Here is a 22,413-nt window from a genome sequence, read left to right as displayed (position 1 = left end):
ATGTTGCGTTATGTATCACCATAAACGCTTGTTGCAGTCGCCTCAAAACATGGTTGTTGCACGGAAAATAAATGTACTTCATCCACTACAGTTCTCTAACCACGAATATACTTCATCCGCTAAATTTGTCTGTGTGCTCAATGGCCAGATTTATGCGCGCAAATGTGAATACTTTGCTGAATATTCACAGCATTGATGGCATTGCTGAGATTACTTCTGGCTCGTGAATTGTGGTAACTTGAACTATACGACCTGTCTTGTTGCTTCATTGTGGCTTGTCACCACCTTCTTACATCCGCAGCAATAACTGAACTAGCCTGCAAACAGGCACCCAAATGCATGAAGTTTTTCACATGAACTCTATAAATAAGCTGTAAATGAGCTATATAAATAACAAAAGTAAATTATAAGCATTGCTTCATGATCCTGCATTTTCCTTCGGTGCCATCATGTTTACGGAAATATGGTACAGTGATGAATCCAGTTATCTACATCTTAAGGACTGCAGCCACTTTGTCCTAAGTAGGTGCCGTCGCAGAGGTCGTGGTGTATCAATAAATGTTCTCAAGACGCTAAGGGAAATAGCAGACCACAACTTCACAAAATCCACTCCAGGCTACGAGATTCTAACGGTTGAGGGAAAAAGTCTTTTTTCAGTGTGGTTTATCGCCCACCTAGTGGAAATTTGGATGCATTACTGCCTGTTTTGGAACGTCTTTAAGACTATGCATCGATAAATGAAAATGCTTTATTCCTTGCCAGTGATATCACTGTTAATATGATCAGTGCATCTACACCAAGAGAAGAACCTTGGACATTGCTCGATAGTTATGGTTTCTCCAGCCTCGTTCATGTAGCAACGCGTATCACCTGCTCCACTGCAACGTCAATTGACCTCCTCATCACTAACAGTAATAGGCGTTGTCAAGTACTGGAACAATTCTGTCTGACGTAATCGACCACTTCCCCGTGTTTGCATTTTTCCCTGCGCATAGCTCTTATCATATAGCAGAAGGTCCATTGCTATGTTACAAGTGAATCAACATCACTTCTCTTGACCGTTTCTTTACGGTGGTGAGCGAAATGGCTTGGGATGATGTACTTTCTTTAAAGCATGTTAATCATGCGTAGGATGCTTTAATAACCAAAATGAAAGTAGTTTAATATAAGTGCTTCCCACTAGCATATCCACGTAAAGGTAGAGCAAGGAAGGCTTGGATCTCAAAGGAATTACAGTTCAAAATAAGGAAGCGATAACTGTAGGGACAGTTTCTGAAATTTCGGCATTTCGCAAAACTGGAAAATTATAAAAATTCTGCAATCAACTGACCAAGGAACTACATAGCACAAAATATGAATATTTACCTAATGTATTTTTTTAATTCGTCGAACGAAAGACAATACAACTCTTGGTATCAAGTGCACAAAAGTTTGAATTTGGGCACTAAGACTAGCATTGATAGTATAACGAAGGATGACAGAGTGAGTCATAACTGTACTGGAGCGCAATATCATGCCTGGAAGTCAACCAGTGCGCATGTGCAACACGCCCACTGCTCATCGCAGTGTTCCTTATCGCACTGCTCCGCAGTGCTGCGTTTCTGAATAAAGTGATTTTTGTTGCCTGCGACTCGTCTGGCTTACATGGTGTCAGAAGTGGGCACGTCAGGTAGTTCCTGCCCGTGCGGCAAGTTGTGCCATAGAATAACAGCTTAAGATCAGCAATGCAGCAGTATTAATTCCCATGTGGGAGACAAGAGTTCATACGGAACGACAACCACGAGCCACGACGATGACTTCAACTCTGCTACCACCGCCCAAGCCGCTCTACGTGTTTGGCGACATTTTCCACTACTGGAAGATCTGGAAACTGGGTTCGAACTTTTTGCAGCAGCGAGAAGGCTGCGTCTACAGCCCCAGGATGTTCAGAACACTACATTTTTAATGACTATCGGTGGAGAGATGCAAGGCGTGTTTACCGCACCTGCGAGTGTGAAAACGAAGGGCAGAAGAATGATCGGAAAGTATTAATAAAGAAGTTCGAAGAGCACGACATGAACCTCATCGCCTTGCTTGAACGCTGTAGGGAACGTAATCTAAAGCTCAATAAAAAGAAATGCCAATTCTTGCAGGCCAGTGTACGTTACATGGGCCACCTCCTCACCGCCGAAGGGCTGTCACCGGGCTCAGACAGATTTCAAGACATCATGCAAGTGCCACCGCCAAAGAACCGTAAGGAGCTTCAAGTGTTCCCTGGAATGATAAACTTTGTGTCTCTGTTGATCCCAAACCTGTCGGTCTCATCTGCAGCTATTCGGGAGCTACTTAAGAAGGACGTCGCTTGGATGTGGACAGAACTGCAGGAAAACAGTTTCCAAAAGTTAAGAGCTAGTCTTGCCACAGCACCAGTCCTAGCATACTTTGACCAGACCAAGCCGATGAAACTGTCCGTGGACGCGAGTCAGTATGGTATCGGAGCAGTCATTTTGCAAGATAACCACCTCATTGCCTGTTCGTCCCACTACCTAAATGCCACACCACAGCGGTACGGACAAATCGAAAAGGAAACCCTAGTCATAATTAATGGCTGCATGAAATTGAAGGACTACATACTCGGGCAACCACTGGTCACGGTAGAGTCCGACCACCGACCACTGGAATCGATTTTAAAGAAACCGCTTTGCGATTGCCCTCTTCGCCTTCAGCGCATGCGCCTCGCGCTTCAAAGATTCCCTATCAGCGCGATATACAAACCAAGAAAGGAACTGTCTTTGGCCGACGCACTTTCGCGCTTTCCTTGCAAAACAGAGCTGGTGGAGAAAACAGAGCAATTTCAAGTCAATGTTTATTTATTTATTTATTCAGAATACCCCTAAAGGCCCTCTCGCAGGAGGGTATTACATAGGGGGGGGGGTGCAGTAACTCATACAGATGTAATAAGTGAGTAGTAAGCTGAAAACAAAAATTGGGAACTGATAAACTATAATCACAAGAGATAATAATACAAAACGAATAAGATTATTGTGGTAGTAAAAATAATCAGAAGTGTACAAGAAGAATACGTATCACAAACACACGAAAAATGGAGGGTAATTTGAGTCATAGAAAGCACTCAGACCATTAATGTATAACAAATCAGTAAACAATACAAAACGTAAACTTAAAAGAAAAAGGCAAAACACCGCAATAAAAATAGGAACAATAACCAAAACAATATGCATGTTACATAGAGGACAAGAAGATCTTTTAACATCATTCTAAAAAAGAATGGGGGTGGGACATGACACAAGAAAGGTTTATGCACTTTCATTAAGGATTAGAAGTTTCTGAAATTTATTTATGTCGGTGACGGTTGCGATGTGTGATGGCAAGCTATTCCACTCGGTTATGGTACGCGGTATGAATGATCTGGCATAAGTTAGTGTGCGACACGTGCAGCGTTCGATTTTAAAAGGGTGATCACGGCGGGCAAAGATGGCAGGGGTATGGTGTCTAGATAGGGGAGGTGTGATGACCGGCCAGGAAAACCTGACCCCCGTTCGCGTGAATGCCGCGGGGCGGCGCTGTTGTCAGGGGCGCCGTCAGCACGCGCGGCCGTCCGCTGCGTGTTTAGAGGGAATGCTGTAGTGGAAATGCATTTGACTGAGTTTTAGAAATTTTAGCTAATACTGCAGTCCCTTAGACATCGCAAAGATGGTATTGCGCTACGGTTATCATGCGGTTTTCGAATACGGGGTAACACAACCGAGTTTTCTGCTGCCAGAAAGCGAGCACGCATTTTAGAAATTCCATATTAAAGCCACTAAATGAGCGGGGAGCTTATCTATCGTAGAATGCTGTTTGCACGATTTATATGCAATCGTATTCTTTCTTCTCCGAGGTCAACGCGATAACTGCTAGGATCCCCCGGAATGTTCATTTTCGCCACCCGTTTTTTTTTTTAGTTGTGGGCGTTATTACGTACGAAAGCGTTTAAGTTCGTTTACGCCGGCCAAATCAGCATTAAACCATGACATACCTTGTAGTGCAACGTCCTGGAGTCATTTAATTCTCACTGCAATTCGAAAACCAGATAAACAAAAGCAACATGTTTCTGGACGAGCAAACTTTATTGCATACAGCAGAATGCACTTCCAATTCTGCTGCTCGTTTCACATCAGGCAAGGCTTCGTTCTTTTGCCTTTTTTTTCATCCATTTCCTGGTTGAGGCTCTTCAAATGAAAGTGGATTCTGGTAAGGCAGAAAAACCTGACCACCGATTCTGTAAGTGCCAGGCAATGCTCCACACAACCAATTTGTGGCACATTTGTACTCGCTTTCTTGAGTATGCTGAAGGCAGCTTTAGAATGCAGACGCGTTCTGCTAAATTCATGTGTTAGCCTGCTTTCAAGAGCTTGAATAAGACGATACAATGACTCCGACGGGTAGAGAAGCCCACCCAAGTCCCACTCTTTGGAGGCATCAGCTGGGAGTTCTTTTGGGACACAGTCCCTCGGCACAAGGCAGGCATCCCTGCATGCTGCACAGCTAGTTGAGAGCACACGCTTCCTGGCCACGTAGCCTGCAATGTAGTATACCAAGCGAGCATCGCTTCGCTTTACAACATAGTCCGCATGGTCCACGGCCACTTCAACAGCCTCCATGGGTAATACATCATCTTGTTTCTGATTTTCCAGGAGTGCCTCTTCCGCAGAAAGAAGGGAGTCCAGAAGTCCTTGCGACACGCTTCCACCTCTAGGGCTCTTTGCAAGACTGGAAAAGCTCAAGCACCTGCAAATGTTGAAATTACAGGAAGCTGTTCAGCAAAATTATTTTTACAGCCAAAGATATACAAGTACCTGATGATAAGGATGAATTGAGCCGGGGTGGCGTGATCATTTGCACCACTTGTCTGCCGTACTATCCCAAATGAGCGCTCAAGGCAGTCTTGGCTCAGGTGCGACGTCATCAGGTATCTGAAGCCGACCTTTTTGGTTAAGTACTTGAGGAGGGCCTTTGTGGAATGTATTGAAACACGTAGCGGTTTGTCGGCCCTTGGAATGGCATGCGCCCACTTCAAAAACAGTTCTTGGCAAGTCGGCGCACGGAAAAGGGACACTTTTTCCGAACAAGATTTATAACCGGAATCGCACCCTGGCACGAAGCACCACCTCTGAGTTTTTTTCTTTGAAGTTGAAGGCATCTTCGTCAGCCCACAGCAGTTATAAATAAGCAGCACACGCAACAATCTGCAGCAAAACACACCGTGAACATCCGGCGCCCAGGCGCTGTGTAGCCGGACTCGCTGCCTTCTCTGCGCAGTCTCCGCGGAAATGCACACGGCGCCCCGGGCCGCAGCGCTCTGTATTGCCCTAGCGGCAGTCACGCGCAAGGGGATCACCTCTCTCTATGGGAAGGGCGCCGCGGTCATCACACCTCCCCTATCTAGACACCCTAGCAGGGGGTGGCCTAAAGAAGTCCTCGCGAAGTGATGCATGATGGTAAAGCTTATGAAGAAGTGATGAGCGAGCGATTTTACGCCGACATGATAGCACTTGCAGTTCAGCACGATTCTTCAATGAAGTGACGCTGGTGTGACGTGAATAATCCGAAAAAATAAAACGCACAGCACGGTTCTGCAGGGCTTCGATGTTTTTAATATTGTAGACTTGATCGGGATCCCAAATGGCTGAGGCATATTCTATTTTAGGACGGATTAAAGTGATATAAGCCTGTTTACGTAAGTGCGATGGGGTATGTGTCAAGTTACGTTTAAGAAACCCAAGTGAGCGGTTTGCTGAAGCAAGGGTGACGTTAATATGGTAATTCCAGGACAGGTCAGACTGAAAGTTAACTCCAAGATATTTGTACGTGGTCGTAAGTTCCACTGAAGTATTATTTAGCAAGTAAGAGGTTGGAATTCGAGAAGCTTTTTTAGAGAAAGACATCACTTTAGTTTTTGAAGGATTTAGTGTCATTAGCCAAGTTGTGCACCACGAAGTTAAGGAGTCAAGGTCAGATTGTAGCGATTGGCGGTCAGCTTCAAAAGAGATGTTGCGGTAAATAACAGAATCATCAGCGAATAGCCTAACTCTAGATTTGAGGGACGAGGGTAAGTCATTTATATAAATTAGGAAAAGCAATGGACCGAGTACACTTCCTTGAGGAACACCGGATGAGACTGGGATGAAAGGAGAGTCAAAGTTATTGACGGACGTGAACTGTTGTCTATTAGAGAGGAAGGCTTGCACCCATGCCAGAACAAGTGGGTGAATATTAAGATGTCTAAGTTTTAGTAAGAGCCGGTGGTGAGGAACTCGATCGAACGCTTTTGAGAAGTCAAGGAATATGGCGTCAATTTGGATGCCGGCGTCTAATGATGAGTGTAAATCCTGAGTAAATCGTGCAAGTTGTGTTTCACATGAGAAGCCCTTGCGAAAACCGTGCTGGTATTTGAAGATGATATTGTGTTGCTCTAAATATGTAATTACTTGTGAGTGTATAATGTGTTCCAAGAGTTTACAGATGGTACTAGTTAAAGATATAGGTCTGTAGTTAAGTGGGGACGAGCGATCCCCTGATTTAAATATGGGCACTACTTTTGCTATTAGCTAGTCCTGAGGAATTGTTCCTGACGACATTGATAGAGAGAAGATGGCTGCCAAGCAACGATAGATACCAGAAGAAATATGTTTAAGTATTTTGTTGTTGAAGCCATTATAATCAGATGCAGATAACGTTTTTAATTTTCCAAGTAGAGATAAAATACCAGCTTCATCAATAATTATTTCAGTCATATTAATACCGGAAACAACATCAATGCTAGGGCATGTAGTAATATCCTCAAGAGTAAAAACTGTTGAGAATGAGTCATTTAATAACTTAGCACATTCTGATTCAGTAACAGGAGAACCATTGGTATTAGCAAGAGTTACATCGGGGTGGTTGCTGGGATTTATTGTGCGCCAAAAGCGCCGAGGGTTATTTATTAGCAAAGATGGCAAATCACGACTGAAAAAGCGACGACGAGTAGTTTTTAAAAGTTCTTGTTATTCCTTGTCACACTTTTTATAGCGACACCATGAAGCTGATAGTCTGTTTTTGTCTGCCATTCTAAAAAGTCGTTTCTTTTTATTATTAAGTCGACGTAATTGCTGATTGAACCATGGAGAAATGTTGCTTGTTTTGATAGTCATAACTGGAATGTATTTGTTAATTAAGTTTGAGAGAGTATGTTTAAAAAGGTTCCAGTTATCTTCAATGGAACGTGACAAGTAGGCGTCTAAAAATGGTCCGTGAAATGGGATAATTCGATACATATTGCGTCAAAATTGGCTCGCTTATAGCAGCTTATACACTTTTCAGCAACTCTCTTTTGGTTAAGTGAACAAGTTGAGCTTCCAGTAATTATGTCATGATCAGAAAGACCATCGAGATGGGCTATGTCAGTAAACAGGTCAGGTCGAATAGTTAAAATTAGGTCAAGAATATTTGCGCATGTGCTCGAGCAACGTGTAGGTTTTTCGATAAGCTCGCACAACGAAAAATCAAGGCAAGAATCAAGAAATTCCTGTGCCTGAGTATCGTTGGCTGAAACAGATAGTGTAGACCATTGAATATTGGGATAGTTGAAGTCTCCGAAGATTAAAAGAACGGCATTTGGAAACCTCCCGCATATTTCAACAACAACGCGATGAAATTCCCCTTCGAAGGTCGCATTCATGTCCGGGGGGCGATAAAAAATACCAACAATGAGGTCAGTGGAACCAAGCTTCAGGGACACAAATACGCTTTCAAGAAATGAGTTGACAAAGATAGGTATAGCAAAGAAATCTTTAGAAATTCCAATAAGCACACCCCCGCCTCTTCGATCCTTTCTATCGCAGCGAAAAAAGTTAAAATCTACTTGACTGACAAGAATGTTATTATCGGAAACAGTATCGTTGAGCCACGTTTCTGTTAGTGCGATGATGGAAGGCGAACTTGAGTCGATAATAGAAGATAGTTCAATACTTTTAGAAAGAACACTTCTGATATTAGTGTAGAAGAAAGAGACCTTTCCATCTGAACGAGATGGGGTGGTTACATGTGCTTGACGCTTAGAAGGGGCACGTCACGTAGGTGGGGTCATTGCTGAGCGTGCGTCTGTGCGTGGTACACACACCACGCAATTAGAAGTTGTGTCCCAAATGTAGGTGACGTTATTTAGGCACAGCCTGTCAAAAATAAGACGTACACGATCACCTTCCTTCCTTAGTGTTTTCGAAAACTGCAACAACTTCCTGCGTTTGTCCCGCACAGCCTCCGAATAGTCCCGTGAGACACTGAAGGGCGTATTCTTTAGTTTGAAGCCTTTGCTCAGAATAGTTTCGACTTCTTTGTCATTAAAAAGTTTAGCGATGATGGGGCTCTTTTTATCTGAGGAGAAACGACCTATGCGGTGAGGCCTGGCCAGCGACGAAATCGAAAAGTCAAGTCGGTTCCTGCAGAAGTCACGTACAAGACGTTCGGACGATTCCCATGTTTCAAATTGTTCCCCGTCGTCAATTCCATAGAATATTACGTTTGACCTTCGGGAACGATTTTCCAAGTCGTCAATTTTGGCTTGAAGGTCTGAGAGGTCTGATAAAGGTCTGATATTGTCCCGGCGTGACCGGTTTTCCACCTCATCGGATTTTGAAGCGAGTTTAGCGATAGATTCCCTTAGTGACACTATTTCGGAGTTAAGTTTGTCATACATTGTACTACAGTCAACAGTTCCTGTAGAAGATTCGAGCGAAGATACACGTGTTTCAAGGGCTTCGAAGCGGGAATTAAAAGATTCCTTTATATCGGCAATGTGAAGTGCAATTTGTTTCTGACCAGCCAAGAATTGAGCGAGAAGATTAGCCGTCTCTGGAGGGGAACTAGTAGAGCACTGACTGCTACTTGAAGTGGTGCTATGAGCCTCGCTTGACTTTGATGTACTTGCCGAAGGCACACCTCTAGGTCCAGGGTTAAGTTCAATATCCCCACTCAAGAGACAATGTTGTTTCCTTGTTACCTGTTTCAGATCAACAGGTGCTCAGTAGCACAACGGAGACTGATAAGGACACCCTCATGACAGAACTCTGCCGTTACGCAAGTACAGAGTGGCCCAAAAGCAAGCAGCAGCTCCCGGATGCCTTAAAGCCATGCTGGAACTACCGTGATGAACTACAGGTCGAGGATGGGCTGCTTCTCAGAAGCAACAAGCTTGTAATGCCTCCATCAAAACGCAAGGAAGTTCTCGGCCTGCTCCACGATGCACATTGTGGCAAAGACAAAATGAAGGTGAGAGCAAGACAGGTAATATACCGGCCAAACATGAAGGCCAACGTTTCTCATGTAGCGAAGTCATGCGGTATTCGCGACAAGTACAGAAAAGAAATGCAAGGCTGCCCATGCTGAGCCACGAATTACCGAGTTTGCCATGGCAGGTTGTCGGGGTCGATCTTTTTCACTACGAAGGCAATGATTACTTCATAGTGGTGGATTCTGACTCATTGTTCTTCGAGGTTCGCAAGCTTAATCGGACTACCGCTGCTGCTGTAATCAATGCAAATGCGGAAATCTTCGCCACACATGGCATTCCTGCCAAACTGTGCAGTGACAACGGCCCTCCTTTCCACAGTGCAACTTTACAAGAATTCACAAGTCCATTTATTATCAGCCACAGCACTTCTAGCCCGTACCACTCGCGCACCAATGGCTTGGCAGAGCGTGGCGTTCAGGAAGCTAAACATCTGCTAAACAAATGCCCGTTTTCCACCCTTGAATTTTACAGTGCGTTGTTGGAGTGGAGGAATACTCCAAGGGACGAACAGTTGCAGTCGCCAGCTCAAAGGCTCATGGGACGCTACACCAGAAGCCAACTCCCGGTTCTCAACTGTCACCTGGAGCCCAAGACGATACCCACGGAAGCAGTTCGTCAGCGACTACAAGAGATACGACATAAACAGCGTTCCTACTACAGCAGAACGACATGTGTTTTGCCAGACCTTCATAGCGGAAATATAGTGTCCGTATATGACACACACAGCAGAACGAGCGCCCCGGCCATGGTAGTTGGTCCTGCAGGGCCACCGCGATGCTACGTAGTGGACCGTGGACAGCAGTTAAGCCGTACGAGAGAGCATCACAGGGCCACAGATGCTGCTCAGCCTGCCAAGTCACCAGCAGAAACACCAAGACAGGCTGAGCCAAGTACCCCAGCAAACGCAATTCAAGCCCCACTTCGAAGAAATGAACGGGTACGCCAAAAGCTGCAACGTTATCCACTACCATAACGTAAATAGCAAAGCAATCCTTGTTTGCAAAGGAAAATGTTCATCAATGTTTCTACTTTTTTCCCATAGAAGGGAAGATATACTGAAGCGCAATGTCATGCGTGGAAGTCAGCCAGTGCGCATGTGCAACACGCCCACTGCTTATCGCAGTGCTCCTTGTATACTCGGCTGCGTTTCTGAATAAAGTGCTTTTTGTTACCCGCTACTCGTCTGGCTTACAATTACTAATGAAGACCTTTCGAATCACTTTAATGGTGCTTTTATCAACACTACAAACACCTTATGCTGTTCTGTCACTGGTCTCATAAGATATGATTATGAAACACCAAGTGTTTCAGAGTTCTTGTTCTTGCAACCTGTAACAGAACATGGAATAACCGTTTTCACAAACCTGAAAACTAGTAAAGCTGAGGACAAAGACGGTTTTCAAATCAAAGCTTTCAAATTTGTGATTAATATGCTAGCACCACTATTGGTAAGCATACACAACCTAACTCTTTCTTCCGGAATTTCGCCTAAACAAATGGAAATTGTCAAGGTTTTTGCTATCCATAAGGGTGGCGCCACAACATATTTATCCTAATATAGACCGACTTCGGTTTTTCTAGTGCTATTCAAGGGTTCAGAGAAATTCATAATGCTAGATTCAATACATTCTCCGTAGAACACTTCGTGCTGTCCGACTGCTCGTACGGCTTCAGGCAAAAGAGGTAAACAGAAATTGCATTAATTCAGCGACAACAGTTTGTGATAAATGCTTTTGAAGAAAGACAAATAATGCTTGGAATTTATATCGATTTCTAAAAGCATTTGATGTAATCCACTATAGTCTGTTGCTACATAAACTAGATCATTATGGAACTAGAGCAATATGCCTGTCGTTAATAAAATCCTATCTGAAACGCCGTAAACGCCAATATTAATAGGTCATCCAGCTTACAACGGATTTTGTGTGGAGTCCCACAGGGTAGTATTTGAGCCACTTTATTGTTCAATATACATATTAATGACATTTTTTTGCACCATTGTCTGTCACTTTATTAGCTTACGCCGAAAATCTCACGATGCTGCTAGCCAGTAAAGATGAACATGATTTATTGAGACAAGGAAATCAGTTTCTTCGGTACTTGCGCCTGAGTCTGAAATAATTACACAAAAGGAAATGCCAAGAAAGGTAACGCAATAATTTTCCGCACAAAGAATAAAACTATACCGAACAAATTTCGACCTCATGTTGGGCAGCAGTAAGATCGAAATCGTGCCAGCTGTCAAATGCCTTGGTGTGGTTTTCTTTTGTTCATAAATGACATAACTAATCAGATTGAATCCAAGATTTGGTTATTTTCAGACGACTGCGTCTTGTATAGAGAAGTACTAAACCGACAAGACCAAATTAGTCTTAACAAGGATTTTTATTTGATAGACCAATGGTGTGAAAACTGGCAAATGGCCATAAACTTCAATAAAACAGTTTCAATGTCAGTAACAAAAGAAATCCAAGCTTACTTTTACTTACGGCTGCGATAATACTATACTTAACACTGTCACTCAAAACAAGTACTTGGGCGTTATCATATCATCAGACTTAGGATGGTCGGCTCATGTAGAGCACGTAGCAAGCAAAGCGATGCGAATGCTTGTTTTTAAAACGGGCCCTGCGATACTCTACGAAGGAAGCCTAGCTCTTGGTCTATGTTACAATTATCTGTCTTAGAATCTGTCTTGGAATCTGTCTTAGAATATGCGAACGTGGCGTGCTTTCCATTTGCTCAAAATCACATCGCTACTCTTGAGGCTGTCCAGCGAAAAGCCGCGCGGTTTATCTGTAACCGATTTCGGCGCACCGACTCACCTACTCAGGTGCTATCCGCGATCGGCCTTCACACACTAAGCAGTCGTGCGATGCTGTACTGACTTAATTTTTTGTATCTCATCCTGCATAATAAGATTCATGTGGATTCTAACACCTATATTTCCTATAACACATCCAGAGAAACCAGTCACAAGCATAACCTTACACTCCAAGATTATTCTTGCACTAACAATACATTCAGCTTTTCATTCTCCCCGCGAGCTGTTCGCTATTGGAATGCTGTAGCCCAGATGGTAGTCGCACAGCCCCTGTTGATAAATTTGTTGCGCCAACAGTAGTCACCCACGACTAACTGATGTTATCAACATCATCGTTATCGTTGTATAAATTGCCGAATGTTTTCGAAAATTTGTGATATGAAATGACGGATGATGCTATCAATTGTATATCCCATAGGCTTATCCTTTTTTTTCTTCCTTTTTGTCTCTTTGCAAAACATCATATGTAATTGAAATAAGCTCATTGTGCATTATGTTTTTGCCATAGTTGTTGATGTTAACATAGGCCCATGAACCTCTACACTTACTAAGTACCCTTTTGTATTCTTATGTAAATGCCTCTACTACAATGTCTACAGACCCTTCTAAACCCACTCCTGTAAAAATCCCTGATGGGATTGACAGCATCACAAAATAAATAAATAAGTAAATATCCTTATTATTCAGGAATCCGACTCTTAATTCGCGTCTCTCTGCTAAGCCCCAGTAGCACAGGGCGTGCCCGCATTTTTTTGCACTGTATAATCTTCTTTTCCTCATGCTTCTTTTCTTTGTTAAAGTGAAAGCTTTACTGGCCGCGAACTTGCGATTTCGCCGTGGCGGTGCGCCGAGGAGACACATGACGTCACAACCCGCGCCTCTCCTAGGATATTTCTCTCTCTCTCGCTCCCTAGTCACTACTGCGCATGCGCCACTAGTACCACCAAGCCACAGCTGCTCCGCCGCTGTGCAGCGCCGCGCCTTTCAGCCGCCGCCGTTTGGTATGACGTCACATCGCGTTCCTCGTCGTTGCGCTCGGCTCTGCTGGCTTCGCCAGCTGCGTCCATGCCTGATATCATGTCGGAGGATTGAAAAGGAGAGCTCGCGTGCGCCGCAACCACAGCTGAGGCAGCAGCATGGACGGCGACAATTCTGATAAGCAGGAGGAGGCCTTGAATCGACATCGGAACGAAATTAAGAGGAAACGAATCGCCGAGGAAACACACGAACAGCGCTCCGAAAGACTGGCTAAACGCTGCAACATCGCTAGACAACGAGACTAACCTGGACATGCAATCAAGATGAACCAAGGCTAACCATGGTATGCCTTAGCTTTCGCTACGTATATACTGACATAGCCGGGCTAAGCCATTCCCAAGTTTTTTACTCATGACCTCGAGCGTACGGGAATCTTGGAAGAACGCCAACACAATCTTAATCCATAAGAAAGGGGACGTCAAAGACTTGAAAAATTATAGACCGATCAGCATACAGTCTATTGCCTACAATGTATTTACTAAGGCAATCGGAAACAGAATCAGGCACACCTTAGGCTTCTGTTAACCAAAGGACCAGGCAGGATTTCGTAAAGGCTACTCAACAGTAGACCATATTTACACTATCAATGAGATGATTGAGAAATGTGAAGAATGTTCCCAACCCTTACATATAGCTTTCATTGATTACGAGAAAGCGTTTGATTCAGTCGAAACCTCAGCAGTCATGCAGCAGTCATGGAGGCAGTGCGGAATCAGGGTGTAGACGAGCCGTATGTAAAAATACTGAAATGTATCTATAGCGGCTCCACAGCTATCGTAGTCCTCCATAAAGGAAGCAACAAAATCTCAATAAACAAAGGCGTCAGACAGGGACATACGATCTCTCCAATGCTATTCACAGCGTGTTTACAGGAGGTATACAGAGACGTGGATGATCGGGAAGAATTGGGGATAAGAGTTGATGGAGAATACCTTAGTAACTTGCGATTGGCGGATCATATTGCCTTGCTTAGTAACTCAGGGGATCAACTGCAATGCATGCTCGCTGACCTGGAGAGGCAAAGCAGAACGGTGGGTCTAAATATTAATCTGCAGAAAACTAAAGTAATGTTTGACAGTCTCGGAAGAGAACAGCAGTTTACGATAGCTAGCAAGGCACTGGAACTGGTAAGGGACTACATCTACTTAGGACAGGTTGTTATCGCGCATCCGGATCATGAGACCAAAATAATCAGAAGAATAAGAATGGGCTGGGGTGCGTTAGGCTGCCATTCTCAGGTGATGAACAGCAGTTTGCCTTTATCCCTCAAGAGAAAAGTGTATAACAGCTATGTGTTACCAGTACTCACGTTCCGGGCAGAAACCTGGAGGCTTACAAACAGGGTTCTACTTAAATTAAGGACGACGCAACGAGCTATGGAAAGAAAAATGATAGGTGTAACGTTAAGGGATAAGAAAACAGCAGATTGGGTGAGGGAACAAACGCGAGTTAATGGCATCTTAGCTGAAATGAAGAAAAAGAAATGGGCATGGGGACGATATGTAATGAGGAGGGAAGATAAGCGATGGTCATTAGGGGTTACGGACAGGATTCCAAGGGAAGGGAAGCGTAGCAGAGGGCGGCTTAAAGTTAGGTGGGCGGATGAGATTAAGAAGTTTGCAGGGACAACATGCCCTCAATTAGCACATGACCGGGTTGTTGAAGTATGGGAAAGGCATTTGTCCTGCAGTGGGCGTAGACAGGCTGATAATGCTTCTTTTGTCCTCCTAACCTCACTGAGCCCTATTATATCCCATTTACTGCAGGCTAATTCCTCCAAGAGCACTGCGAGACTCGCCTCACTAGATAACGTTCTAGCGTTAAACGTTGCCAGGTTCAGAATTTAATGGCGGCCTTTATTCTTTATTCATCATTTACCCCTCAGCGCCCAAAGGACTTACAGCAGGGGGGTTACAACGTGGAATATAATACATCTTCATTCACGCAATGCACTTGCTTTTCAGTCAGCCTCTTCCACTGTTTAATTGTTTGAACAAAAAATGAATTGGCATATATGTTCGTGTTGGTAGGGTACTCGAGGATTTTGCAGCTATGATGAGTAGGTTTTGAAATGTCATGAGCTTTCTGTAGGTAAATTTCTCTATTAATTCCAGTTTTATTGTAGTAAAAGAATATAGAAATTTTAACCTCAGTTTATTGCGGCGGGCAGAAAGAGATTCCCATCCTAGCTCAGCCTTCATTGCAGTGCAGCTCTCCCTCCTTCCGTACCGCCCCAAGACGAACCTGTCAGCACGGTTTTGTATTTTTTCTCGAGCGGCAATGAAGGTTATCTCCTGGGGGTCCCACACAACACAGCCATATTCTAAGAGTGGTCGAACACAAGTTGTATTTGTCATACGTTTTAAATTCGCATGTGAACATCGCAGGTTTCTCTGAATGAAATTCAAAGCTTTACCAGCTTTGGCTATGATACTGTCTACCTGAGGCTGCCACGAATATTCAGACGACAGTAGCACACCTAGATACTTATGCGTACTGCCTTGGTTCAATAGTAGATTGTTCAGATGATACCATCACTGAATCGGTTTCTTCTTTTTAGTACATGAGAGATGTACACACTTCGTTATGTTCAAAGTCATTTTCCATTTAGTGCACCAATCATGAGTAAGTGATACGTCGTCCTGAAGTTCAATTGTATCATTGTGATGGGCAATTTTTTGTACACAATACAGTCATCCGCAAACAACCGTATAAAAGATGAAATTCTGGCAGAAATATCATTGATGTACATCAAAAATAATAGTGGACCCAGAACGGAGCCCTGTGGGACTCCTCACGTAACATCTGCATATTCGGATTATTTTCCATCCAGTATTACACATTGCCTTCTTTGGGAAAGGTAACATTCAATCCATTTAAAAACATTTGCATAAATGTTTAGGGTATTAAGCTTAAACAATAAGGGTGAATGCGATACTGCGTCGGAGGCTTTCCGAAAATCCAGGAACACACCGTCTACCTGTCCTCCTGCATCTACGCTGGATATTATGTCATGATAAAACTCAACTAGTTGTGTTGTGCAAGATAGTCCCCTACGAAATCCATGCTGCTCGTTAATTAGTACCTTATGCTTACTTAAATGATTAAGTATTTGTTCATATAAGATATGTTCAAGTATTTTACACGGGATAGACGTAAGCGTTATTGGCCTGTAGTTACAAGGGTCTTTATTGGACCCACCTTTATGTATCGGAACAACGTGTCCGATTTTCCAGTCATGCGGTAAAATACCTCTCGATAAAGATTTTTCAAAAATTAAATAAAGGTACATAGAAATTGGCCCCGCCCAACGTTTGAGCACACGTGGGGAAATTCCATCCGGACCACTAGATTTAGTCTCACCAATATCCTTCAATAGTTTTTCAGTTCCATTAGCACTAAGCTCAACAGGAAACATAGGCCAAATATTCGTTTTAGGTGGATGAATATGATAGGTGTGAGAGCAGCATTCCGGGCAAGTTGGTAATCCATTCCTTAAATGATATTGCGCGACATAAATAACGACACGGACGTGAGAGGAGACGACACACCAAGCGCAAACTTTCAACTAAGTTTATTGTGCCACTGCGTCATTTTATACATGGCAGACAACGTAGATCGCGCATGCGCTTGCAAGGAAATGAAGTGGGAATTGATGTCGGTAGATAGGTGTCTTCGTTTTCTTGATCTTCGCCTGTACTTTCAGGACAGCCACACGTGTTGGTCGTATGAGCCGCGAGCCAACAAACCATTTCTGCCGTATACGTCCGCACATTCTAAGCTTGTTCAGCGGGCCATTATCAGTTTGTGCTTCAAGAATGCCCTTCGCAAGTCTTGCTGTCATGTTGTGGACGTAAGCTTAGAAGCGCAAACATTACGGTTGTCCTTGGCTGGATATCCTAGGGTGTTGCTAGTGTCTGTCGCGGCACGCATCATAAGAGAAGCGCGATCCAGTACGCAGAAGTCAGTTGCCGATGCCCCTGCTGGCATACACCCTAAAGTAAGTGTCATACCTTACATGCACGGGATATCCCACAACTTGAAAAAGATTGCCCAAAGGGCGAATGTAAGAGTTGTTTTTTTCTGCTCCCGACAAGCTCGGCAGGCTTAGCAGGCTGACGGATCCAAATGCCGTCCCTTCCGACAAGTGCAGAAAGCATCACCGAAAAAAGTTTGGCGAGTGTGTACACCGGGTGGTGTACAACCTCCCGCTTTCATGTGGGAAGAAATATATCGGACAAACTGGGCGTTGCCTCAATGATCGGCTCCGCGAACACAGCACCAGTGTAAAAAACGGCTCTGGTGGTTCCTTGGCGATCCACTGTCGCGATCATGGCTGCAAGACTTTTGAGGATCAATGCACGATTGTTTCCCGTGGCAGTACGCAGCTCATCCGTGAGATATCTGAAGCGCAGATGATCGCGAAATTGGGTGATGCGTGTGTTAGCTTCCCGTCTCTGGCTCTCACAGAAAAAGAATGAAGTTACTTGGACGCGGCATCACGTGACACGTAACCATGTTACATGAATTCGCACTTCATATCCTTGTAAGCGCATGCGCGATCTACGTTGCCTGCCATGTATAAAAAAGACGCAGTGGCACAATAAACTTAGTTGAAAGTTTGCGCTTGGTGTGTCGTCTTCTCTCACGTCCGTGTCGTTATTTATGTCGCGCAATATCATTTAAGCAATGATAGGTGTGGTTGGGTAAGAATACCGAATGAAAAAACTTGTTTAGGCACGGAGCTTTATCCCTGTCTCCCATAATTACCTTACCATTATAGTTTAACTCCTGTATTCTGAAGGAATCTGAACCACACTGTTTTAATTACTTGCAAAACATTTTAGGGTTTGATTTCATTTTGTTGCTCAGCTCAGTGAAGTAGTCATCTTTAGTTTTTCCTATCTTTAGCTTATATTCACGTGTAATTGTATGTAGTTTTGAAAATTGAGCAGCTGATTTGCTTTTCTTGAATGCGTTAAACGCCCTCATCCTTTTCTTGATAAGATTTAGTATATGTGTTGTTACCCATGGCTGTTTGTGCTTTTTAAGCCGTGAAGAATCAACATTGGGGATATGTACACTTACCAGCTCGAGTAACGTATTCTTAAGATTGTCCCACATATCATGCACATTACGCTCCTCAGATAATCACTCGAAAACAGAAAAGAAATTACGAAGTTTCTCAGGAATTGCATCGTAGTCACCCTTCTCATAAAAGTAGACCCTTCTGCTCGTAGATAACTTCGCACGGTTTTTTTTCTTTATGGATACTGGCAACAACAGCCAAATGGTCGCTAATTCCCGGAATGGCAGTCACATTTCTTACGAAATCCGGCGAGTTACAAAACAGCGTCTAACACAGCGTCATTGTCAGGAGCCAGCGATTCTTAGCACCCTCTGCTGTATCACAGGTCTGACCGCCGGCGTGGTCAGTTGCTTCGCAGCTGCTGGGGACTGATGGCCGGGGTTTTATTGTCTTCATATAGGAGGTTGTGACCAAGTACTGCACCAGGGTGGCCAATCCTGCTCTGGTGAGAGTGTGCGTTACCGGCTCTTGTCATCGGGATCAGGCCGCACTCCAGGCCTGTTTATGCAATGTTATTAACACGCGGATTTTTTCTTAATCCGGTGGAAAATTGCGCGGCGCCGGTATTCGAACCACGGCCATATTGCGCGCGAGGCGGCACCTCTACGCCACCACTGCACCTACGTAGAAGCCCTACCTTGAAAACGATCTGCGATGGGTACAGAGGCTAGGTGTACTGTGGGCCCATAGCTTCGTGCGCGACGTGTTCTCGCCGCTTAGTTTGCGTTGAAGCGAGAGGCAGCACGAAGGTGAATTCGCTCGCTGTTGCTGCCGCTCTTCCTCACGCCAGCGCTTTGACAGCGAGCGTCGGCGTTCATCGAGTGAGATGTGTTTCTGTATGCCTGTGCACGCGTGACCCTATGCTGTTAATTTAGTAAGCGAATGTTTACGAGTTTGTACGGCCGATGAAGCTACTATCGTTGCTTTGTATAGATGTCTACTAATTTGCTATCTCAATCGATGCTTCGGCCTTCGGGCTTAAGTGCGACTTCTTAGAAAGCAACAATAATGCAGAATTATGCCCCCCCCCCCCACTGGAAAATACGACTTTCCACTTTTTTTCATCCGGAAGCTGTTTGATTTCGATCAATCAATCAATTTTCGTGCTGAAGAGCATTCGTTCAACTCACCGAAGCCGGCCTATGCAGCCGCTCGTCGGGCTCTCGCCTCGGGTACGCGGGATGCGCGTCGTGCAATCCTATGAGCCGGAAGGCTTCAGGCAGCTCGCATAAGCTGATCACCGACACGTGCTGCTGGTCGTCTCGAGGCGGCGTCTCGTACTCGTCCTTCGAGTTCTCGTCGTCGGCGTCCGTGCCTGACCGCCTGCACGCGTACGCCCGCCACAGGTTGGCCTCTTCTATGTTGCCCAGAGACCATCGGTCCTCGCGCGACGTCGGTGCCAGCGGCGCCGCCGGAGCGTCGAAGTAGATGGAAGGTTCGTCCGAGTGCATCCGCGTCAGCACGTGGTTTCCCCACGTGCGCGATGCTGGGTCCGCGGGCGTCTGAGGAGGTTGCTGCTGCCCGCCTCCGGGCGTCGAGAAGTCGTCCCGGCGACTTCCCAGCGAGGGCGACCTCTCTATGCTCGGCTTCTTGAGGATCCCCTTGGGCGCGGGCATTCCGGTGGCGCTTGCCGACCGCTGCACGGACCGACTCTCGGTGACCGATTCCTCCCTGTTCTTCACCTCCAAGGCTTCCTTCTTGGGCGCCGTCTCTTCTTCGGGCGTCCGCAGGTGAATAGAGGGTAGAGACGCTCTGCGTTCCTCGCCCTCCTCACTGCACCTAGCGGCAACGTTCCGAGTCACGTCCACTTCGTAGACGTTGTCGTCGAACGAAGCCTGCTGTCTTAGCGGCGGCTGAAGGTGGGAGCGGATGTGCTGGCCCATCGACGGGCAGCTCCATACGCGCGGCAACCCCAGAGGCACAGGACCCTGGAGGGGAAAGCCGGCCAGAGTGATGTGGTAGTCGGCCGGCTGGGAGACGGCGCGACGCACGGCCCTCTTGGCGTCCACTTCCTCCTGTATCACCATGCGGCCTTCTTCGAGCCTCTTCCTCCTCTCGTCGTCCCCACTCGCGTGGGCGGACTTGCCCGCAGGCCTCCCCGCCATCTTGTCCAGGGCGTAACCGGACGAGTCCCTCTTGATTAATCGGTGGTCGGGAGAGGCCAGGGGCGCGTTCTCGTCCATCTCGTCGTGGTCTGTCTCCTCGCTGTCATCAAACGACGCCTGCCACTTGGAGGCGAGCGTCATGGCCGCCGCCGCTCCCTTGGTGACCTGCTGCATCGCGGATATGTTGTCGTCGTCTGCCACCGCGAACTGCGTCAGCGAGACGTCTCGGTGGTACGGCCTTCGGTGCAGCCTCCGGTGCTGCTGACGCTGTTCCAGATTGGTGGCTTTCGGGTCCGTGGGAGGCGTGCTCACAGGCTGAGGGGGCGGAGTGTGTTGCTTCGAACCGACGACAACATCTCTTCCGGCGGACGCCGCAGCTGCAGTCTGCAGCACTTGCTCGAGGGGCGAAGGCTCTTTAGACAAGTCGGCAGCGTCTGGCTGCGCCGTGGCTTCTTCGAGTCCCGCGGACGCGGTCGCAACCCTTTCTGGCAAGTTTGCGGCCGCCCCGATGTGCAGACGAGGCAGCCTCTTGGGGGAGCGCTCTTCGTGCGACGGGCTGTCCCGGGCCGAGGCGGTGCCGGCGTCTACTGTGATGCGCGGCGCCGGTTGAGGCCTTTCGTCAAGCCCATTGTCGTGACCGTTCTCGGCGCCCGAGGACAGATCTGCCTTCTTGTCTTTGGTGGCCAGTTTCTGCGAGAAGAAGATGCCACATTGAAGCAAAATTACACGCAATGAAGGCATACTGGCAAATTGAAAGCCTATTGCGTGTAATGAGAAAGTGACCCATTTTACCTCCTAAAACAAGACATCAGGCAACACGTAAGGCAACTCTGTGTGGAAAAAAATTATGAACAAGGTTAATTTCATCGAAATACCAAGAGTGACCGTTCAGCTTAGCGAAAGGACCGCCAAGTTTGTCTCGCTGGATTAGTTGTTTTGGTTCAGCTAAGGTGTAAGGTACCAGAACAAGCTTGCCGTTTTATGTCCCGGCTTTACAGTTTCGTTGTCTTTACAAAAATTTACTAATACGTAGCAGCCCAGGTCAAGTTTACTGTAGGTCCAGGCCAACGACTCTGCCTTTCTATGAACGAATTGCTTTCTTCTCTCGTGCAACACTTCTACTTTATATATTGTGATGAACAATGTGATTTAAAAGATCACAAAATATTTTTGTACAAAAATCGGGCCGCTCGGTTGTCCTTCTTTTCGTTCATTAATCGTTCGTGTTTTCGTTCGTAAATCAGTTAAAGTATTACTTTTACCCCTTTCCCCAGCGCAGGGTAGCCAGACCGTAATTATGCTCGCTAAGCAGCGTGTGTTTCCTTCCTTTTTGTCTCTCCCTCTTAATGGTACTTTTCCCATTAGTGCTATCGCTCGTGTGGTGTGCCCTGAAAACTACGTTACGCAACTTATATAGTCACTTTAGCGACCTCTCTGATTTTTTCATAGGAGAAGCTGGTATAAAACGCGTCAAAGAAGCAGTGGAGAAGCCCGTAAATTGTCCGCAGATATATGTGCGTCAAAATGCAGACATTGCATGAAATTTTTTCATGACACCCGTTACGCCAGTGGTGTGTTCGTTCGTTTCGGAGGGTGTGTTTTTTTTTTTCGCTGTCAAATACTTGGTTTTACCGTACTGAGGTTGTTTTATACGTGTCACTGAATAGAAATGGAGGCGTCTCCAAGCAAGCTCAAATTGCCGGTGTCTTGCGCCATGCAAAGTTTTATTAAATTCTATGGTTTTTAGTGCCAAATACACGATATGATTATGAGGCCGTGGGGGGACTCCGGGTTAATTTCGGCCGCCTTTAACGTGCACCCAACGCGCGGTACACGGGAGTGTATCTAGTTAGCCTGCATCAACCAAAATGTGTGGCGGAAGTGATGGCAGAAATGGCGCTAACAATTTCAAAATATTTTTTTTTCAGATTCGTTAATCTCATCTTATCCTGTGCCGCTATCGACTGTGCTACCCTTACGTTCGCACCCACTGTACTCTAATAGGCTACCTTTTCTGCATTGCATTACGTGACCTACTTAGCCT

The 22,413-nt window shown here is 45.6% G+C and overlaps 2 protein-coding genes across 8 annotated transcripts in view; one reads left to right on the top strand and one right to left on the bottom strand.

The window, feature by feature from the left end:
* The window catches only part of LOC135896892 (uncharacterized), a 102,069-nt gene extending 91,588 nt beyond the window's left edge, over nucleotides 1-10,481 (top strand). For both annotated transcript variants that reach the window (XR_010562847.1, XM_065425398.2), the window contains 2 exons: nucleotides 9,032-9,291; nucleotides 9,785-10,481. Coding sequence is in view for 1 of the 2 variants with exons in the window: in XM_065425398.2 (XP_065281470.2) it covers nucleotides 9,032-9,291; nucleotides 9,785-9,955 (431 nt within the window). In the remaining variant the exon portion in view is untranslated. The remainder of the gene's footprint in view (nucleotides 1-9,031; nucleotides 9,292-9,784) is intronic.
* The window catches only part of Asator (tau-tubulin kinase asator), a 476,910-nt gene that overhangs the window by 3,539 nt on the left and 450,958 nt on the right, over nucleotides 1-22,413 (bottom strand). For all 6 annotated transcript variants that reach the window (XM_065425394.2, XM_065425393.2, XM_065425395.2 and 3 more), the window contains one exon: nucleotides 19,395-21,059. In XM_065425394.2, the coding sequence (XP_065281466.1) occupies nucleotides 19,395-21,059 (1,665 nt within the window). The remainder of the gene's footprint in view (nucleotides 1-19,394; nucleotides 21,060-22,413) is intronic.

The sequence above is a fragment of the Dermacentor albipictus genome, chromosome 7 (assembly GCF_038994185.2).
Source record: "Dermacentor albipictus isolate Rhodes 1998 colony chromosome 7, USDA_Dalb.pri_finalv2, whole genome shotgun sequence".
Lineage (NCBI taxonomy): Eukaryota > Metazoa > Arthropoda > Arachnida > Ixodida > Ixodidae > Dermacentor > Dermacentor albipictus.
This window is presented reverse-complemented; position numbering and strand designations above follow the sequence as displayed.